The 19,233-nt window shown below is 36.0% G+C and overlaps 1 protein-coding gene across 14 annotated transcripts in view; it reads right to left on the reverse strand.

Moving 5' to 3' along the window:
• The window catches only part of DCN (decorin), a 53,787-nt gene that overhangs the window by 17,291 nt on the left and 17,263 nt on the right, over window positions 1-19,233 (reverse strand). For all 14 annotated transcript variants that reach the window (XM_072773057.1, XM_072773058.1, XM_072773056.1 and 11 more), the window contains one exon: window positions 6,447-6,559. In XM_072773057.1, coding sequence (XP_072629158.1) covers window positions 6,447-6,559 — 113 coding nt within the window. The remainder of the gene's footprint in view (window positions 1-6,446; window positions 6,560-19,233) is intronic.

Raw genomic sequence — 19,233 nt, forward strand, 5'->3', positions numbered from 1 at the left:
TCTCATTCATTATTGGTAAGTATAGCTATTGCTAAACTTATTTTTGGACAAAAAATAAAACAGTGGGAACTTCCAGTATCAGAAGTGCAGGAATACTTTCTGAAGGTAACAGCTAGGTTAGTTAACCCATGTACATCCTCATGTAGTTCACATTATTTGACTAATTAAAACTTAATATAAGTAACAATCTTTTTGCTAATCCTAAAAGATGATGGATTGATTAAAACAAAAATCTGGGACACCTGGGTGGCTCAGTGGTTGAACATCTGCCTTTGGCCCAGGGCATGATCCCGGGGTCCCGGGATCGAGTCCCACACTGGGCTCCCTGAATGGAGCCTGCTTCTCCCTCTGCCTGTGTCTCTTCCTTTCTTTCTGTGTCTCTCATGAATAAATAAATAAAATCTTTAAAAAAAATCCTGGGACATTCCAATGAATATTACAAAAATTTCAAAAACTCATGAGGGTGAAAGTCATAGGAAATTAATATTAACAAGCAAAGTGTACAGGAAATTAGTAAAAGCTAGAGCTAGAAGAAAGGTTTGAGAGGATTTGCATCATTGAAAGATACCCAAAATGGCAGATGTTTAATTGTGAAGAAAGAGAAAATCCTCTATTGCCATCTATGGAAGAAAATTCTGAAAGCTTGATATCATTGAATGCATTATAGATGGTCTGAAAATCTACTGATTTTATGTTAAATATTGAAACCTATTATGAAGAATCAGCCTGGTAATGTATTATCTGTCACTTCAGCTAATAAAATATTGCTTTTTTAAAATTAGATAATAACTAGACAATGCCTCTACCTGTGAGCGTGCCATAGTAGTATCTGCTGTTAAGTTCTTGGGGTAGTGTGACATTGCCCCAGTTATTTCTTCAGTACAGTGGGAATAATAATAATAGCATTTACAGGGGGATACATGATAATGTATATAGACTTCTTTGCAAAGTGCCTTTCAAATGGCATTGTTGGTTGGAAGTTTTAGTCCAGTGGAAAACATTCCTGCTTTCAAATTAAAATACACTTGAAAAAGAAATAAATTATTTGGTCATAATGAAGTAAAATCTTAAAAGCCATATGAGTTAGAACTTCACATAAAATAGATCCATAGGTGAGGCAGCTCTTTCTACCCACAGGTCTTGTCCTCGTGCTTTAATAAAACCAACCTTAGGAAAAAGAGAGATCCACAGGTGAGAAAAACTTATTTTTGAAAATACAGTATTGCTTAAAGATGGTTGATGTTAGCTCCATACACAGTGATATATATTTAAGAAAGCACATTTACAAATAACAGGCAATGACAAGATGTTGAGATGGGAAAAAAATAAAACAAAACCTAATTCCATTGGGTAATACCAAAGGCCAGCTAAATCAGAGAAAGAGTCAAGGGTGAACCCCAAGTATTCTTCAGGGGTTCAGCTGATGAAAAAGGGAAAGCTCTTCCTGTGAGCAACCCAAGTGGATCTCTGAAAATGGTTCACTATTTACTTGACCCAAAAAATCCAACAAAACCATGCAAACCAAGATGTTCAAATCTTTGTGTTCACTTTAAGAACACGTATGAAAATACCCATTTTCTGCATCAAGGGTATGCATATGGGAAAAAGCCACCAAGTATCTGAAGGATGCCACTTTGCAGAAGCCATGTGTGCCATTCCATCGCTACAATGTTAGAGCTGGCAAGTGTGTCCAGGCTAAACAGTGGGGCTGGACACAGATGCCCCAAAAAGAGTGCTGAATTTTTACTGCACATGCTTAAAAATGCAGAGAATAATGCTGAACTCAAGGGTTTAGATGTAGATTCTCTGATCATGGAGCACATCCAGGTGAGCAAAGCCCCTAAGATGTGGTGTTGAATGTACAGGGCTCATGGCCGATGAACCCCTACTGTGCTCTCCCTGCCACACTGACGTGATCTGTACTGAAAAAGCAGATTGCTCTTAAAACAGAAGAAGAGGTTGCACAGAAGCAAAAGATATCCCAGAAGAAATTGAAGAAATTAATATTTATGGCCTGGGAGTAAATTCTCCATAAAATAAATGCAAATAAAAGTAAAAACAGGAAAAAGAAATAAAGGAGAAAGACAAGCAGAATCGGCTTATCATGACTTTGCTAAGAGGTGAGAGAGAAGTCAGAGGAGGAGAGAACTTGTTGCTTGTGGGCAGGAAATACCCTGAGCACCACCTAAACTAAAATTGAAGCACAGCTTCAAAAATCAGAGCAAACTTCTTTGTTAGTAACTAAAGAAAAAGGGATCTAGCCTGGGAGGTAGGGAGGTGACAAAACTGGCATAAAAAAGGATAGAGGTAGGAATAAAAGGCTTCTCATCACCTTCACCTAAGAAGATGATGGAAAGGAACAAACTTCCAGTTATAAGACAAATAAGGACTGGGGAGGTGAGGTACAACATGCTGGCTGTAGCCCACATTGCGACATGCTGTATTTCAAAGATGTTAACAGAGTAAGTCCTAAAAGTTCTCCTCATAAAGAAAAATATATATTTATGATATGTGTATGATGGATGTTTACACTTATCGTGATGATCATTTTGCAATATATGAAATTATTATGCTGTATGTCTTAACCTTACACACAGCTGTATGGCAATTATATTTCAGTAAAATTGGAAGAAAAAAATGGGAAACTTGACTTAATATCATAAGGTTTTCTCCAAAGCCACTTATGTAGGCTTCACACTGCACCAGGTATTGTTCTAAGGGATTGTATAGTTACCACTGCATTTATAGGCAGTTAATGAATAGACTCAATTCACAATTCTCCTGAGTTTAGATCTCAAGATTTGGCTCTTATTTGCTTCATGACTTTGAACAAGTAACTCTGAACACGTAACCTCTCTCTTCCTGAGTGTCCTTTTCTATATAAAGGGCTTATCAAGACTGCCTACCTCAAAAGAATGGTTATAAGAATTAAATAAGTGAGTATATATAGGTATTAAGCCTAGTGTATAGTAATTGTTAAACAAATATTTGCTATTATACTTAAACCTTTGTAATACTTAATTTTTAATTAAAAAAATCCCTTACTCAATTTTTTAATTCAAAGGAAATACATTGAATGTTGCCGTTATACTACTTAATTTTCCTTATTTCACAGAATAATTATGCTTTTCTCTACATACAAGTATAAAACTACTCTTGCACAGCATATACTACTCATTATGAGACAGAGTCTAAATTGATAAAATTATTGAGAAAAGAGGAAACTTTCTGTTAAATCCTTTCTATTTTAACCTTTGCTAAAGTTTCATTAATCTTCCTCCTTTTTATTCAAGTGTGGCTTTCCTTGCTGAAATTATAATGTTTATTTGCATAATAACAAGGACAGAAACAATCATGAATGAAAGAGTAAGAGAAATATAGTTGTTTGACATCCTCTGAACAGTTGGAAGCTCTAATAAACTCTTCCTCTCTTCAGTGTATACTTTGAAGTAGAAAGAAAGATATTGCCAAGATGGTAGTTGCCTAAAACATGCTGAGAAGGAAACATGGAAAAGAAAGAACATATTATTACAAATACCAGATTTAATAACCGTGCCGCAGAAACCAGATATCTCTTATTTCAGGCTCTGAGGAGTTTAAAGAAATTATCCCGATTATACTTGAACATACAGAAAATTAGGATTAGAGTAAAAGAATTTTCCTTCCTTAAAAAAGTAGCTTTAGGGTAAACATAGAAAAATAAAAAGAAGTTGTAAATTTTAGTTCATTGAAAATAGTATTAATTTTTGTCTTAAGCAGTCTTTTAACATATATGATGATGGTTTAAATGGTATCACCAGCAGCTCATTCCCAGTGAAAACATGCCATGAAGGCAGAGAAAAGGTGTTTTGGGGGTCAGGCTGGGTATCCTATCAGTGGAGATGGATACCATTGGTTCAAGATTTGAGATCTCTAGCTCAGGCCTTATCCTCACTCTTTCTAGCTCATATCTTTCACTCTAGCCAACTCTTATATCTGCTTATTTTCTTATGCTTTTCCCTTCCTTTTGTATAGAAGACCTTCTTTTCTTCTCTTTCTTTCAAAATTCTGCTAATCCTCTAAGACCCTTTGTCCCATATTCTCTCAAATACTAACTGGTAACCTGATGTGGGATATGTCTGATTTGTCTCTTCTTGATGCATGTAGCATTCACTACTAACAAACACAGGGCTTCTATTGTTGTATTTCAATAAATTGACCATGCCATATTATTTGCTGTTTTTATTTCTATTAACTGCTCCATAGAGAATCTTAAAATCTTAAGGGAAAAAATCTTTGCATCCTTATAAAAATATAGTATGTTTTCTCCTAATGGGTGTTTAATGCTTTTCTCATCCTAGCTGTATGAAAGTTGATAACTAAATCTTGTCCTGATTATATATAACTCTATAGCATATGATGATCAGTTTGTTTTACTTTACATTATTTCCCTTGAATCTATATTTCTTATTCTAATACATAGCAATCAGAGGATTTATTTTTATATTTATATTTTACTATGTATTTACTATTTACTATTCTTACTATATATATATATATATATATATATATATATATATATATATATACATATATCCCTCCAATTTTTTTCTATAATGGCTACAAACACTAAATGGATGTGAAATTAGTTTTCTGCTTATGCTCCCAACCTTAAAAATGTATTTCTATGATATTCATCATAAGAAGCTGTAAGCTTATCTCTACATATAGGTCACTCATAACTAAGCAATTCTCTCCATTGTTTTCTGAAAATTCTAATGCTTTACATTGTATTTTTAATGTTGAGCAAAACTCTGCTTCTCTGAAATTTCCACTTGATTGTCAACAAGACAGTTCTGTCATCTTGTATTTGAGGTAAGTAAATCCAATTTCTCTTCTCCAACATGGCCCTTCAAAAATGTCACTCATGACCTTTTTTCACTCTGTTTGGGCATCCACATCTCTCTAAACTGTGTCTATAAGACATGATTTCCAAATTCTTTATCCCCATGATCATCATTCTGAGGAAACTCGGTGGTTAATGCTCTTCTTTAAATGTCTTGCCCAAGACCAGACGTAATACTTCAAGAGTGGTCTACCAGAGTGGAAAACAGAGACCATGAGACTTGCAGTATTTATTCTGGACATTGAAGTCTGGCTTATTTATACTAAATGTGCAATGGTATTCTGAGGGGAAACTACATTTTACTTATCCCACAGGTAGAGAGCTGGACTAGGGAATATATAGGGATTCTGATGCCCTATCTGAAAAGACAATGCATTTACTTTTATAGAAGGCTGCCTTAGCAATGCTAAACCCTATTTGATTGTGTTGGTCATCCTCCATTTATAACACATCTCTCCCAACTACACTTATACTCATTCTTTATTCTTTGTAACCTTCCTCTATGTCCTGGGAAGCTGAACTCTGGGGACTGCTTTACCCAGATGACCTTGACCCCTGGCCTCCAGTTAAGCTCATCCATAGGAGACGGTGACAGGAAATAAGGAGGTAGGACTACAGCTCTCCACTATTCTGAGGTGGGTTTGGGTGTTTCACAATGCTTTGTTGGTTCCTATATCCCTTTGTAAATCGTCCCTTCAGGAAAGTCTTCTCTATGAACACTTTTGACAGTGCCATCAATTTCCTACTGGAATCTTGTCTGGTAGACTAAATGTGTGAACATTATAATAGAGTATAGGTGAGTAAAAATCACCATAAAAGCACAGATACAGATAAGAATGCAGCATGCAGGGCTCCTGGGTGGCTCAGTGGTTGAGCTCTCTGCCTTTGGCTCAGGGCCTGATCCTGGGGTCCTCGGATCAAGTCTCGCATTGGGGTCCCCACGGGGAGCCTGCTTCTCCCTCTGCCTATGTCTCTGCTTATCTCTGTGTGTCTTTCATGAATAAATAAATAAAATATTTTTAGAAAAGAATGCAGCATGTATAGTCCTAAATACAAAGAAAGATACAGATATAAAGATATTTGAAGGCAGAATTACATTTACTAAATAAAATATGGATGGTTATCCTTTTTTTTCTTGGTGCCAATCTTTGAGCCTTTACAACATTGGTACCTCTTAGAAAATTAATGAAAGCAGACAAAAGAAAGAAAATAATACTAAGATCAGTAATGCATTCTGTATATTTTTCCAATATTGAAGTAAAATCTAACTAGGCAGATAAAGACTTCTATTCATGAAACATTAGAGAAGATTAAGATATAAAGCATTTTTTAGGAGGCAAATACTAAAGATATATGGGGTATATGTAAGAAAGTCGGCAGATTTTTAGGGGTTAATGAATATGATGCTTTGCTTCCTATTATCCCCTAAATAGAGGATTTAATAAATGCTTCTGTGCTTATATATTCCCATAAAGTACTACTGGCGTTACCTAACTTTTGTTTTGAAAAATCCTGAGAGTTCCATCTTGTTACAACTTAAAAACAAACAAAGAATTCTTACATGCAGGTTCTTGAGGTTCTTGAAGTCTCCATCTTTGATTTCGGTGATTTTGTTGTTTTGCAAGTCGAGCAGCGTAGTGTCAGGGGGAAGATCTTTTGGTACTTTGTCCAGACCTTGCACAACAGTAAAAGCAATGTGTAGTCAGTGAAAGGGGCACGTGACTACAGAATCACAAAGGACGTGTTTACAAAGAAATTGATATTGCAATGAAAGTTTTACCAGTGTCATATTTTTCTTCTTCTAGGAATTATATCAATTATAGTTTAAAATATCTGCTTTGTTCTTTCCAAAGAAGTCAAATGATACATATATATAAATATAAATATATATATTTAAACATATATGTATATTTAAATTATACGCAGACCACATTATTTTCCCCACATAATTACCTCTCTGTGTAAAAATAAAATTTATACTTTGTAAGGGAGTGGCTCAAATTTCTCAGGGCACATCAAGGTTTTACTTCATTGTTCTCATTTTAGAAAATAATTCTTTTCATAAATGTTAAGTGCAAGTGATTTCTAAATCTCTACCTTTCTACATAAATATACCATTTAGCAGAGAAGAGCTTTAGCCAAATCATCAAAGATCCTTTGACCTAACCTAACATTGCCACAGATCTATATTTAAAACGCTTCTCTCTCTTCCATTGGCTTTGTTTCATATTGATGTAGGATGTTCCGCAAAAATCTGATATTCTATTGACTCAAATTCATGTGATCTTTTCTATATTTGAGATTGAATAACATAAATCAGAAAAGTTTTTCATCCTCCCCATCATATCTGAAACTTGAATTCTTTCATTCATTCCTTCAACAAAGCCTTATGAAATACCTCCTAGACACCATCAATTTCTTAGGCCCTGGGAATAGAGGAGGACCAAGACAGAAATCGCCCATATCCCCATAGAAAATATAATTCAATCTACAGTTTTCAATTAGAAAGAAAATTGCAACAGGGAATATAATTACTATGTTGAGAAGATGTCTCTCCAATTTTGAATCTTATGTAAGCGTATACCGTTAAATTGCCATGGTAGTCACAGTGCTATCTTCACGCCTTCCGTGGAAATTACAGAAAATGTATCTGAAATCACCTACCTTCTAATTTCTCTGCAAATACATTTTTACTCACATTATCATGGCTCTGTTGATAGTGGAAAAAATATCGAGTACCCAATTCAGAGATCAACTATTATTATAAATTTAAATATCAAAATGCACGTGATTCTAAACATGCATAAATAAGTTCCAAGAATTTACTACAGAAACAGTTCACAGAGAAATTATAAGAGTGAAGTGTTTTCAGTGATAAACAGCTATCTTGTAGGAGGATATTTAACTGCACTATGTAGTCATCATCACTGCCATTTTCAGAAATGTCAGTTTGATAATTTCATGCAATTAGGAGTGGTAGACTTCTGCCAAATGTTTGATAATTAGTGTTCTTCAACCGAGAAAAAAAGACACATTTCCTTTCATTTGGAAAAAAGTTAACAGCCTACATTTCATTATTACTCTGTGGGCTTCTTTTTCAAAGTTTTAATTTTCACTTATGCTTACTTTTAAACATTATTTTTTTTTCTTCTACACATTATTGAATTCAAATCTAGTGACTCTCTTAACATTTGTTCAAAGCCAAAGTGCAGATAAATTTCAGATGTGGAGAGGAAAAGATGATATATCTACTTGGCTAGCAATTTTGATTATGTTGTCCTGCTAGAATTTTAGCAACTTCTTAGAGTGAATTATATATATTATTTTTCTGAAGATTTAGGCTAAAAAAATGCTTTGGCTTGTGATCTTTGCTTTGTGATTTTAGCGCTTAGACAGTCATTTTAATGATTAAAATCACAACCTAGCATCTTCTCTGAATTACTAGTAAATTTATATCCATTTCAGGGATTTTACATATTAGTATTTTTACTAGAACTTTATTCTGACATGAGATGCAATATCATACTGTACTTTTAAGGTCTAGACAGGGCATTGGGGCGTCAACTAGCTTGCTATTGGCAGAGTATAACAGGGACATTATCCCAGTTACGAGTTCTTAGAATGTCACAAAGAGACAGAATGTTAAGTAGCAGCTAGTCCTTGATTTCCAAAAGCCATCAGATAGACTCTATGATGAGGTTCTTACCAGTCTCTATCAAAATTAGAAAAACATGAGTTCAGTGGAGTTAGTTTTAATATAAATCACACACATGAATACTCACATACATGAACACACATTTCTGAAACTAGTTTCTGCCTCCATCTTAAATTACTGTCTTAAAAAATAATAATTAAAATAGCAGATGGCAAGCTGTTGTTACTTTGTTGACTTTGTTTTTGAACTTATATCAAATTAACTTGTGCAATATTCCAAAAACATCCCCAGAAATTAGGGAACTTCTAATTGAGTTCCAATACTCTTTTATAGGTAAAGAAACAGAAATCAAATGAAATTATATGGCTTATCTAAAGTGTCTTATGTTTAAACCAAATCAAGAAAGATCCAACGTGCCATATATATATATATATTTTTTTTTATGGCATATATGTAAATATATATATATATATATATATATATATATATACACTGTATTTTTTAAAGATGTTGATCTACGCTGTTCCTTGAACATACTGTGTTTATTCTTAACTATTTGTTTTTGTTCTTACGGTTTATGTTGCATGGAATATTCCATCCACTCATGTTTTTCTAGCTTCGTTCTAACCACCCCTTTAACCCCTCCTCTATAATATTCATCCGAACCACACCAGGTAACAGTGACCTCCTCCCCCACAAACTCCTGTTTGTATATAAGCTCATGAGGTATTTTCCTGCACTGAGTTTCCTTTCTTTTCTACAAGTTCTGGAAAAGCTGGGACAAATGACTATATTTCGTGAGGGCTGTGATCTTACTGCGGACACATAAAGGTAGTTTTGTTATTGATTAGTTTTAAAATCATAGTCTGTCCTGATGTCCCATGGTGAAAAGTTCATGGTCATGGCTGCGAGATCTTTTCTGCTATATTTTGTTACAATCATCTCTTCACATCCTGCTTTCATAACAGTTCTTACTTTTCCTCAGAAGTACTAGAATACAACTGGCTAAAATAATCATAATTTTCTCTCTGATTCTTGGTTGGCCAGAAATATTTTAGAGATGAACATTACCATCAAATATGTCATTCCCAGTATCTGCATCTGAAAATTGCTCTCATTTTCTTCTGTGCCTTTGACATATTTGTGAAGAACTTTTGGCTACATGCGTCTGAAGGATACTACCCTTTCTGTCTCTCATGGTAACTGATCCAATGGTATAGTTTCCTTGTATGACATATATTTTTTATGGGAAGAGATCAATTCTAAACCCTTGGATTGAGAAACAGACTCTCATTTATGAATTAGTATTGTCAAAAATAATCAAATAATGAATACTGAATCTGATTAAGCCTGTAGATGTAACTCCCAATTTATAAGAAATGTAGAAGTCAAAGTTACATGCTTAAGTCTGCTAAGGAAATGGATTCAACAACACTACTTAAAAAATGGGCAGCATTAAAAAAAAAATGGGCAGCATAGATAAACAGATATTTCTCCAAAGAAGAAATCCAGATGGCCAACAGACATATGAAAAGATTCTCGACATCACTCATCATTAGGGAAATGCAAATCAAAACCATGAGATATTACCTCACACCTGTCAGAATGGCTCAAATCAACAACACAAGAAACAACAGGCACTGGTGAGAATGTGGAGAAAAAGGAACCTTTCTGCCCTGTTGGTGGGAATGCAAACTGGTGCAGCCAGTGTGGAAAACAGTATGGAGGCTCCTCAAAGTTAAAAATAGAACTATCTTATGATACGAAAATCATACTACTAGGAATTTACCCAAAGAATAGAAGGACACTGGGGCACCTGGGTGGCTCAGTGGATTAAGCATCTGCCTTTGGCTCAGGTTATGATCTCAGGATCCTAGGTTTAAGTCCCACAGGCACAGGCTCGCTGCTCAGTGGGAAGTCTGCTTCTCCCAGTTCCTCTGTTCTCCCTGCTTGTGCTCTCTCTCTTTCTCTCTTTCTCCCTCTCTCTGTCAAATAATAAATAAAATACTAAAAAAAAAAAAGAATACAAGAACACTAATGCAAAGGGATACATTCACCCCCATGTTTATAGCAGCATTATTTACAATATCCAAGATATGGAAGCAACTCCATGTCCAACGATTAATGAATGGATAAAGATGTGATATCTATATCTATATACTTATAGATATAATGGAATATTATTCAGCCATAAAAAGGAATGAAATTTTATCATTTGCTGGAATGGATGGAAATAGAGAGTATAATGCTAAGTGAAATAAGTCAGTCGGAGAAAGACAAATATATAATTTCACTCATATGTGGAATTTAAAAAACAAACAAGTAAAGGGGAAAAAATAAGAGAGAGACAAATAAAGAAACAAACTCTTAATTATAGACAACAAACTGATGGTTACCAAAGGGGGAGAGGATGGGGGAATGGGTGAAACAGGAGATGGGGATGAAGGAATGCACTTGTGGTGAGCACAGAGTGATATATGAAAGCATTGAATCACTATGTTGTATGTTATATTGAAACCAATGTAACATTGTATGTTAACTAAAATTAAAGTAAATACTTAAAAAGAAGAAATAGATTCAACATAATCCCCATTTCTTCAACAGATAAACCACAAAGAAAAGTAATGTTAGTTTTCCAAATGTATAGTTTAAAAGAGACTTAAAAGCTATTTAAATGATTGCAATATATGTACTTCATTTGGATCTTAATTTACAGAAACTGCAAAATAAAAAGTCTCTTAATATTTATGAGATGACTGAAAATGTATACATTGAAAGAGTATTTGACAAAAGAAATGATTTTAAATTATCTGGTTGTCATGATTGTATGAATTGAGAGCTTTAATCTTTGAGTGAAACACACTGATGGATAAAATGATATGATATCTGGAATTTGCTTTATAATAATAGGGAAGGGAGGAAGTGGGTGGGGATATATAGAAAAATATTAGCATATTTCAACACTTGTTGAAGCCCAGTGGTGGGTGCACCAGAGTCTCTTATTTTGCAGATTTTGTGTATATTAGAAATGTTCATATGACTTTTTATTTTTTATTTTATTTATTTTATTTTTTATCATATGACTTTTTAAATAAAAAGATTGGTGTTTGAATTTTTATCCTGGTTCCTCTTCTTGATCCTTAACATCCCTGGGCAAGTTGCTGAAGCTGTCTAGGCCTTGTTGTTTTTTTTGTTTTGTTTTGTTTGTGTGTTTTTTGTTTTTTGTTTTTTTTTTTTTTGCATCTTTTGCAGACTTTTTGTGAGAATTCAGTAAGATGTTTTACAAAATAATCTCCTGCCATCATGCAAAGCAGGTCCTCAGTTATCAAGACCTGTAAGTGTCACCAATAAGGAGATGGAAAGGGCACAGCTCCAATTAACCTGCTGATGATTAGTCTTGTAAATCTGTGGCAAAGTGATGGTTTTTCAGGGTTATGCTTTTCCTGTATAACACAATTATAACCCATACTATCCCAAAAGCTAAAGCCAGCTCTCCCCATGTATCACACACAAACTTTTCTCTGAAAGCTCTTATTCCCAGGGTGGCTCTTCTTACCAGACCCCTTGTGGTCATGTTGCATTCCTCATTGCTCATGGGGGCAACATGTTCAGAGTCTCTACAGAGCTTGTCTACCAAGCTCAGCTTTTGGCTGGTAACCCCTCGGTTTAGCAAGCACAGGTTCCCCCAACAAATACCTAAGCCTCCCAAAAGCTGTCCTGGTCCATCTAACTCTATTTTAATAGTGGCAAATGCTAGGCTTTTTTGGCAAATTTGTAAATTATCAGTCTTTGTTCATATTGGTCCATTTGTTTTGGTTAGCATTATCATCCAGAGAGTGAGTGGCTTTGAGTTAGGATCAACTCAGCTACAGCTCAGCTACACGAGCTACAAATAACTAGGACTTTTACCTTAGCATTCCCCCCACTTCTCTCTCTTTATCTGAGAAAGCTGAGCATGATGTAGACTGGGGTAGAATTACTAGAGCTAAAGAGTCTTTCGAGGTGATTAAAAACTTTATTTCAGTTGAAAATTGTTTGAACTGAAAGTAATCCTCAGAGAGTATAAAAGTAGTTAATCATCCTTAAGTATATTTTTTTACCTTAAGCTTTTAAATAAAAACCCCTGAAGTTGTCTTTATATATGATCTTATTAACCATATATGATTTTAGCTAAATTATTCTTATTGAAACTGATGAATTTTATAGTCATTCTCAAACTATATGGAAAGCAAAGTGTTAAGCATTTTGGTTTTTTTAAAGATTTTATGTGTTTATTCATGAGAGACACACAGAGAGAGGCAGAGGGAGAAGCAGGCTCTCTGTGGGGGCCCCATGAGGGACTCAGTCCCAGGACCCCGGGATCACGCCCCGAGCCAAAGGCAGACACTCAACCACTGAGCCATCCAGGCGTCTTGATATTAAGCATTTTAAATGAAATTTCAATTAGCCAGGTGAAACTGGCTTCAAGTAAGATATTCTACAATAGAAAAGAAAGCCCTGAAGATTCAATGCCTTTCTTACAATCTTAAGTAGAAAGTTGAAGTAACTATGAAATAGACTTGTAAACTAATTTGAATATAATTGATGTGACCTTTTAAGTAGTCTGCAACTGTTAAATAATGACCTTCACAGGGACGTGTAGTATCTGTGTATAATGCATAATGTATACCTATATTTCTCATTAGAAATGTATAGAAGTCTAAGTGAGCATGGAGGTAATTAGCTTTTCCAAAGATAGCGTTTATCATATCTCCCATCTTATATGTTCTTATTCAATACAAACTTGTCCCAACCTCATCAAAAGATGAATTCAAATTCCCCTCCTGTCGACTCTGGGATGGACTTATAATGCCTCTATGGCTTAATGGAATGGGCCAGAAGAGAAACACAGCATGACTTTTGAGCTAGGTCAGGAAAGGTTGGACAGCTGCTACCCAGTTCTTCTGGGACACTTGCTCTGGGGCAGCCAGGGGCTATGGGCTACGTAAAAGGCCTGTCTAAGCTGAGACCACCCTGCTGCAGAGGCCACGTGAAGCGCTCCAGATGACAGAACAGCTGAGCCCACAGGCAACAGCAGCTCCAATTCCAGTTATGAGTGAGCTGTCTTGGGTGTGGAATCGAGGCCAGACTCCCCACGGCCATGGCCCCAGCCAACACCTGCCTGAAATGCATGAGAGACCCCGAGCGAGAACAGTCTGAGATCTGCTCAAATTTCCTGTACTTGAATAATGAGCAAAATAAAATTATCTTTTTAAGTCACCAAGTTTTGAGATAATATTTATTCAGATGCAGTAACAGGAACAGAGTGGTTTTTCTAAATTTAATTATTTTTTAATGAGCCTCCTTTAATATAATTCTAAACTTTCCATGAAAATGCAATTATTTCCAAGGCTAGTCTGAATTATTTATTTGTTCCCCCAAATTCTGTAAAAGGAGTTTTTCTTCTTTAAAATATGATTATTTAAATAATAATAAATAAGATTCTACTTAATAATAAATAAGATTCTACTTAAGATGTTACCAGAAAATCATCTCTGGAATAAAGGCTAATGAGAACTGCACCTTTTTTTTCCCTAGTTGTCCCAGTGATAAATAACATGGTTCTGCTAGCAAATGCCAGCAATCTGGTAAACATCATGTTGGACAAAGGCCAGGTTGTCCTAAGACATCATGCTTTCTCCCCCCTCCCCGCTGCTCTGTGGCAGGGGTCCAAACTCAAAGATTTATTCTTGTTGATTTCCAACAAATTTTTTTAGAATTTCGTCTTCATTTTAATAATTAGGACAATGGCGATACACTTCATTTCTGGCACATGGAACTACATATTGGAATCCCAGCTCCATCAAAAACCTTTCTGTTCAAGGCGTGCATGGGACCCTATTTCCCTTTCAAAAATGGCAATTTGATTGTGGTGGGAGTTGAATCAGCTTTCAGAAATAGTAGATTCCCCCCTTAATTTGATTCCCTTTTCAAATAAACTCAAGGGGGACACCTGGGAGGCTCAGTGGTTGAGCATCTGCCTTCAACTTAGATCCTGGGATCAAGTCCCACATCAGGCTCCCCGCAGGGAGCCTGCTTCTCCCTCTGCCTGTGTCTCTGCCTCTCTCTCTGTGTGTCTCTCATGAATAAATAAATAAAACCTTTAAAAAAACAAGAGCAAATAAACTCAAGGAAGGTTTAGCCTTCCCGGTTCTATGGTCATTCTCAAAGCAAAACGAAAACAAACAAAAAAACAAAAGCAAATAAAGCTGCGTACCACAGCTCCATGGCCCCTCATCCCCAGTTAGCCATGTTCCCTCCATTCTCCAGCTTGATAGAATCAAGAATATTGTAGAATTATGCACTCACCCAAGCACTAGGTCATGCCTGTGTCCACTTATTCATTCATCAGGCATTTATTGATGTTGGAGTAGGCACCCAGTATAAGGCATGTTATTGAGTAGAGGGCAAAGATAAGTTATCACTATGCTTCCTTTCTGGTAGGAGAAGTAAATGTTTAAGTAAGTAGATGAAATATACTAAATGACTATTATATATATATACCATATATATAATGACTATTCTATATACATTTGATTATTATAGAATAATTAAGGCCAATACAGATTACAGTGAAAGCACAGTAGACAAGCTGCAGAAATTGCCTCGGAGCCATCTGCAGATGAAGTCAAGGGTCAATTGAATCCTGAGTGCTGTAGTGTAGTTGCTACAGGGGTTTTTCCTTTTATTAAGACTGGATTGAAAACCAGGTTAATTCTTCATCCTTATTTTCAAGGGAATGGATAATCTTCTCGCTCTTCTTTGAAGGAGGAAAGCTCAGTTTAGAGGGTCTCCTGCATTTCTTTTGCCCAGGGAAGTGATATTCTGGTAACCTATTCCCATCCTGTCCTCTGGAGCCAGGATGATATTGCAGAGGAGAATGCCTCACAGCTGCCTTCAGATCAAATGCCTTGATCCCACACAGCTGCCTCTCTCTCCCCCTCCTGGGACTGAGAAGGAAACCAGGGATATGTCAGTTCTCAGTCAGGTCAAGAAGACAGATGCTTCCTTTGGCTTTGAATCCTCTCTTCCTCCTCCCCGTCTTTAACCCCTGGTGTCAGGAACATTCGCCATCTGAGTCACATGAGAATTCCTCTTGCTTCATCTAAAGATTTGCCTTACTCCACCCTACCCAATACTAATTTAGGCAACCCACTGGGCATGCTCAGTGCACAACCTCCTCCCTGCACTCTGTCTTAGGCACATCCTTTTGATGCATCTGAAGCTCCTCATGAGGTTCACCCCACATTCCTGCTGCTGCAGTGCCAGACATTAACTGTAAAAGCAACTGAGCTTCCAGCATTCTCTCTGCCCCTCTACAAAATAGCCCAAATTTATTCTTCTGACTTGATTTCTTCAGAGGAAGTCTAATGTTTCCTTTACCTTGTGTATAAAAATTGCTTCTGGGGGTGTCTGGTTGGCTCAGTGGTTGAGTGTCTGTCTGCCTTTGACTCAGGTCGTGATCCCCGGGTCCTGGGATCGAGTCCCTGCATGGAGCCTGATTCTCCCTCTGCCTATGTCTCTGCCTCTGTGTGTGTGTATGTGCCTCTTACGAATAAATAAATAAAATCTTTTTAAAAATTTTTAAAATAAAAAATAATAATAAAATCTGCTTCTGGAAAACCAGTTTCCCCCAGATAAGAAATAACCTATGGCATGCATATCCCAAGTGGTGGCTACTGACAAAATTTTCACCAGTTGAAGCAAAATGATTAAAAAGAAGAAAATGAACTCTATGCAGTGTAAAGGGTTGTGATTTTGTTTTGTTTTGTTTTTTGCTAAGACATTTTTAAAACTAAAATATCCTTTTGCCATATGAGGTACATATTAGGAACCAGTAGTTATTTGTACTGTTTTTACATGGCAAAATAAAATGTTACATCTTCCAACATCATCTCTGGAAAGCCAAATATGAGAGCCATGAATCATTTATGATTATTAAATAGCTAAATGTTTCACTGTTCTCCACTTAATCAAACCCACTTTGTTCAAAGGAATGGTACTTGGAGAAGACTGAATTCCTTGATAATTGTGGCATTTTCTAATTCCTGTCTATTTATAGTTGGAGGTGATGTGGTCCTCTTTAGGAGGAAGGGGAGAGAAGATGCTATTTTGTATCCAGCTTGACAGGCCATGTACTTCTCAGAAATTCTTAATTTCAAAGAAAAATAAAAGAACATTATGAGGAATAGCCTCACGTTACCAGCCAACTTTGTGTGAAACAGCATACTAAATAGAACAGTATGGTAGACACTTTTACCAATATTTTCTGTTCTTACCTAATGAAATGTAATGTATTCCCATTGATCCAATGAAAGTTTCAAAGTTTCAGTGTTTATAGGTAGTAAATGGTAAAGCAGGACTTGAGTTCAGAAGCGTTGAACTTTAAAGCCCAAGTTCTTTCAACTATTAGATCCTTTTAAAAGCTATTTAAATTCCTTTTAAATTTGCTTATAAGAAATGAATCAAGGGGTTCAGTGGGCTACGTGTCTGAGTCTTGATATTGGGTCAGGTCATAATCTCAGGGTTGTGAGATCAAGCCCCGTGTCAGGCTCCACATGCAACCTGGAGTCTGCTTGAGGATTCTCTCTTTCCCTCTCTCTCAAATAAATTAATTTTTTAAAGAAATGGATCAGTAAATGTTACTTTAATTTGGAAGAATAGTCAAAGAACTACTTATGCTTATTTCACCTGCCAGGATTGATCTGCCCTTTAGCAACAATAAGGAAGTCAGTCTTAAATAATGCTACTTGGTAATACTTGAGCCAAAGATGAATGATTGTCTGTTAACACTTGAGCCAAAGAGTATACATATAAGTAAGGCAACTGTCTTCCTTCAAGATACTAAGTACATTGAACTACAGTCACTCACAGGATCAATATTAGGACATTTCAAAAATATTTGACAAGAATGAGTTACAAGGTTATAAGGTAGGCTTATTATTTTAAGGTAACTCATAGATATCTGAATTTGCTCATCTTACATTTAAGTGTTTATTTTTTATAAATGCTACATTTAAGAGTAAATCGCCTTATGATTTAAGACTACAGATTTTAAAAAAAGAAGAAAAAGAAAAAGTAGGGGGTCTCTTTAAGTTCTGGTCCAAATTACAGACTAAATTACAACAAATTCAGCCAAATGACTTGGCCAATACCTATGGAGTACTCATTACTTTCTTGGACAGGTGAAAATATGCTTACTTTCTCAATTCCCCATGCTACAGAAACACATACAATATACTATTCTGATAAATTAGAACGAGGAACTAAAACAATTTATCTTCTTGAACATCTCAAATTTTCCTATGGACTAATTGTCAATTCCAATTTCTGTTTTTACATCTTAGATATGCAAGACTATTTAAAAAATTCAGTGTTGGAGACGCCTGGGTGGCTCAGTGGTTGAGCATCTGCCTTCGGCTCAAGCCGTGATCCTGGAGACCCAGGATCAAGTCCCACATCAGGCTCCCTGCATGGAACCTACTCCTCCCTATGTCTGTGTCTCTGCCTCTCTCTCTGTGTCCTAAATAAATAAATAAATAAATAAATAAAATCTTTAAAAAATAATTTAAAAATTGAAATATCAATGTTGTTTAACTTTGTCAAAAATACTTCTTAGCAGCAAAAAAAAGTCAAACATTTTAGTAAGAAATGTCTACTTCTATTAAACACTGTTTAGATATAAGATGACAAAGGGGGCAGCCCGGGTGGCTCAGCGGTTTAGTGCCGCCTTCAGCCCAGGTCGTGATCCTGGAGTCCTAGGATCGAGTCCCACGTCGGGCTCCTTGCATGGAGCCTGCTTCTCCCTCTTTCTGTGTCTCTGCCTCTCTCTCTCTCTATCTCTGTGTCTCTAATGAATAAATAAATAAAATCTTTAAAAAAAAAAAAACTGACAAAGGACTACTGTGCTTCCACACTGTAGCTGCTCTCTACTCATTAAAAGCTCCAGCAAGGATAATCCTTAAAAAAATATGAGCCTTTGATCCAGAGAAGCATTAACATCTCTCCTCCCAAAGTGCATTACATTTTCTCATTATAATAATTCAAGCCTCATGATCACATCACTAGATAACTTAAAACAAAAATTAAACTGCATTGCCATTCCTATGAAGAAGGTTGTCCATTTCTCCTTCCTTGCTGTTTTTGACATACCTTTACCTTCTACTGCAGATAATCAACACATAGAAAATATATATTGAGAGTCCCCTATGAGCCAGGCCCCTCACACAGGTAATAGAATTTCTAAGGCTGGCTGTGATTTTTCTGCAGATGAAGATGGCAGGGTCTGAACAGTTCCAAGAGTATAAGAAGAGAAGTTAGATTGTAGTTGCAAAGTGTGATAGTGTTCTCTTTAAAGCCAAGCAGATTGCTCTTCCTTTTCAGAAATGTATTTTCTGTTTTAAAAATATCTGACCAAAATGTTTTGCAAAATAAAATATGAATTTAGTAAAAATAAAAAGTAACTTAGATGAGACTATTGCTCATGGGAGCTCAGTTCTTTTCATTCGATAGGGTTCCCCAAAGCAAGCCATTACTACAATCTTAGCGACTTCCTAGGTGTATAAGGTCAGGCAGCTGTTTAAAGGAATGGTGTGCACTCTGGGCTCTTAGACAGAAGGTAACCTGAAGGAAACTTCCTCATCCTCAACACAAA

Source organism: Canis lupus, chromosome 13 (genome assembly GCF_048164855.1).
Source record: "Canis lupus baileyi chromosome 13, mCanLup2.hap1, whole genome shotgun sequence".
Classification (NCBI taxonomy): Eukaryota; Metazoa; Chordata; class Mammalia; order Carnivora; family Canidae; genus Canis; species Canis lupus.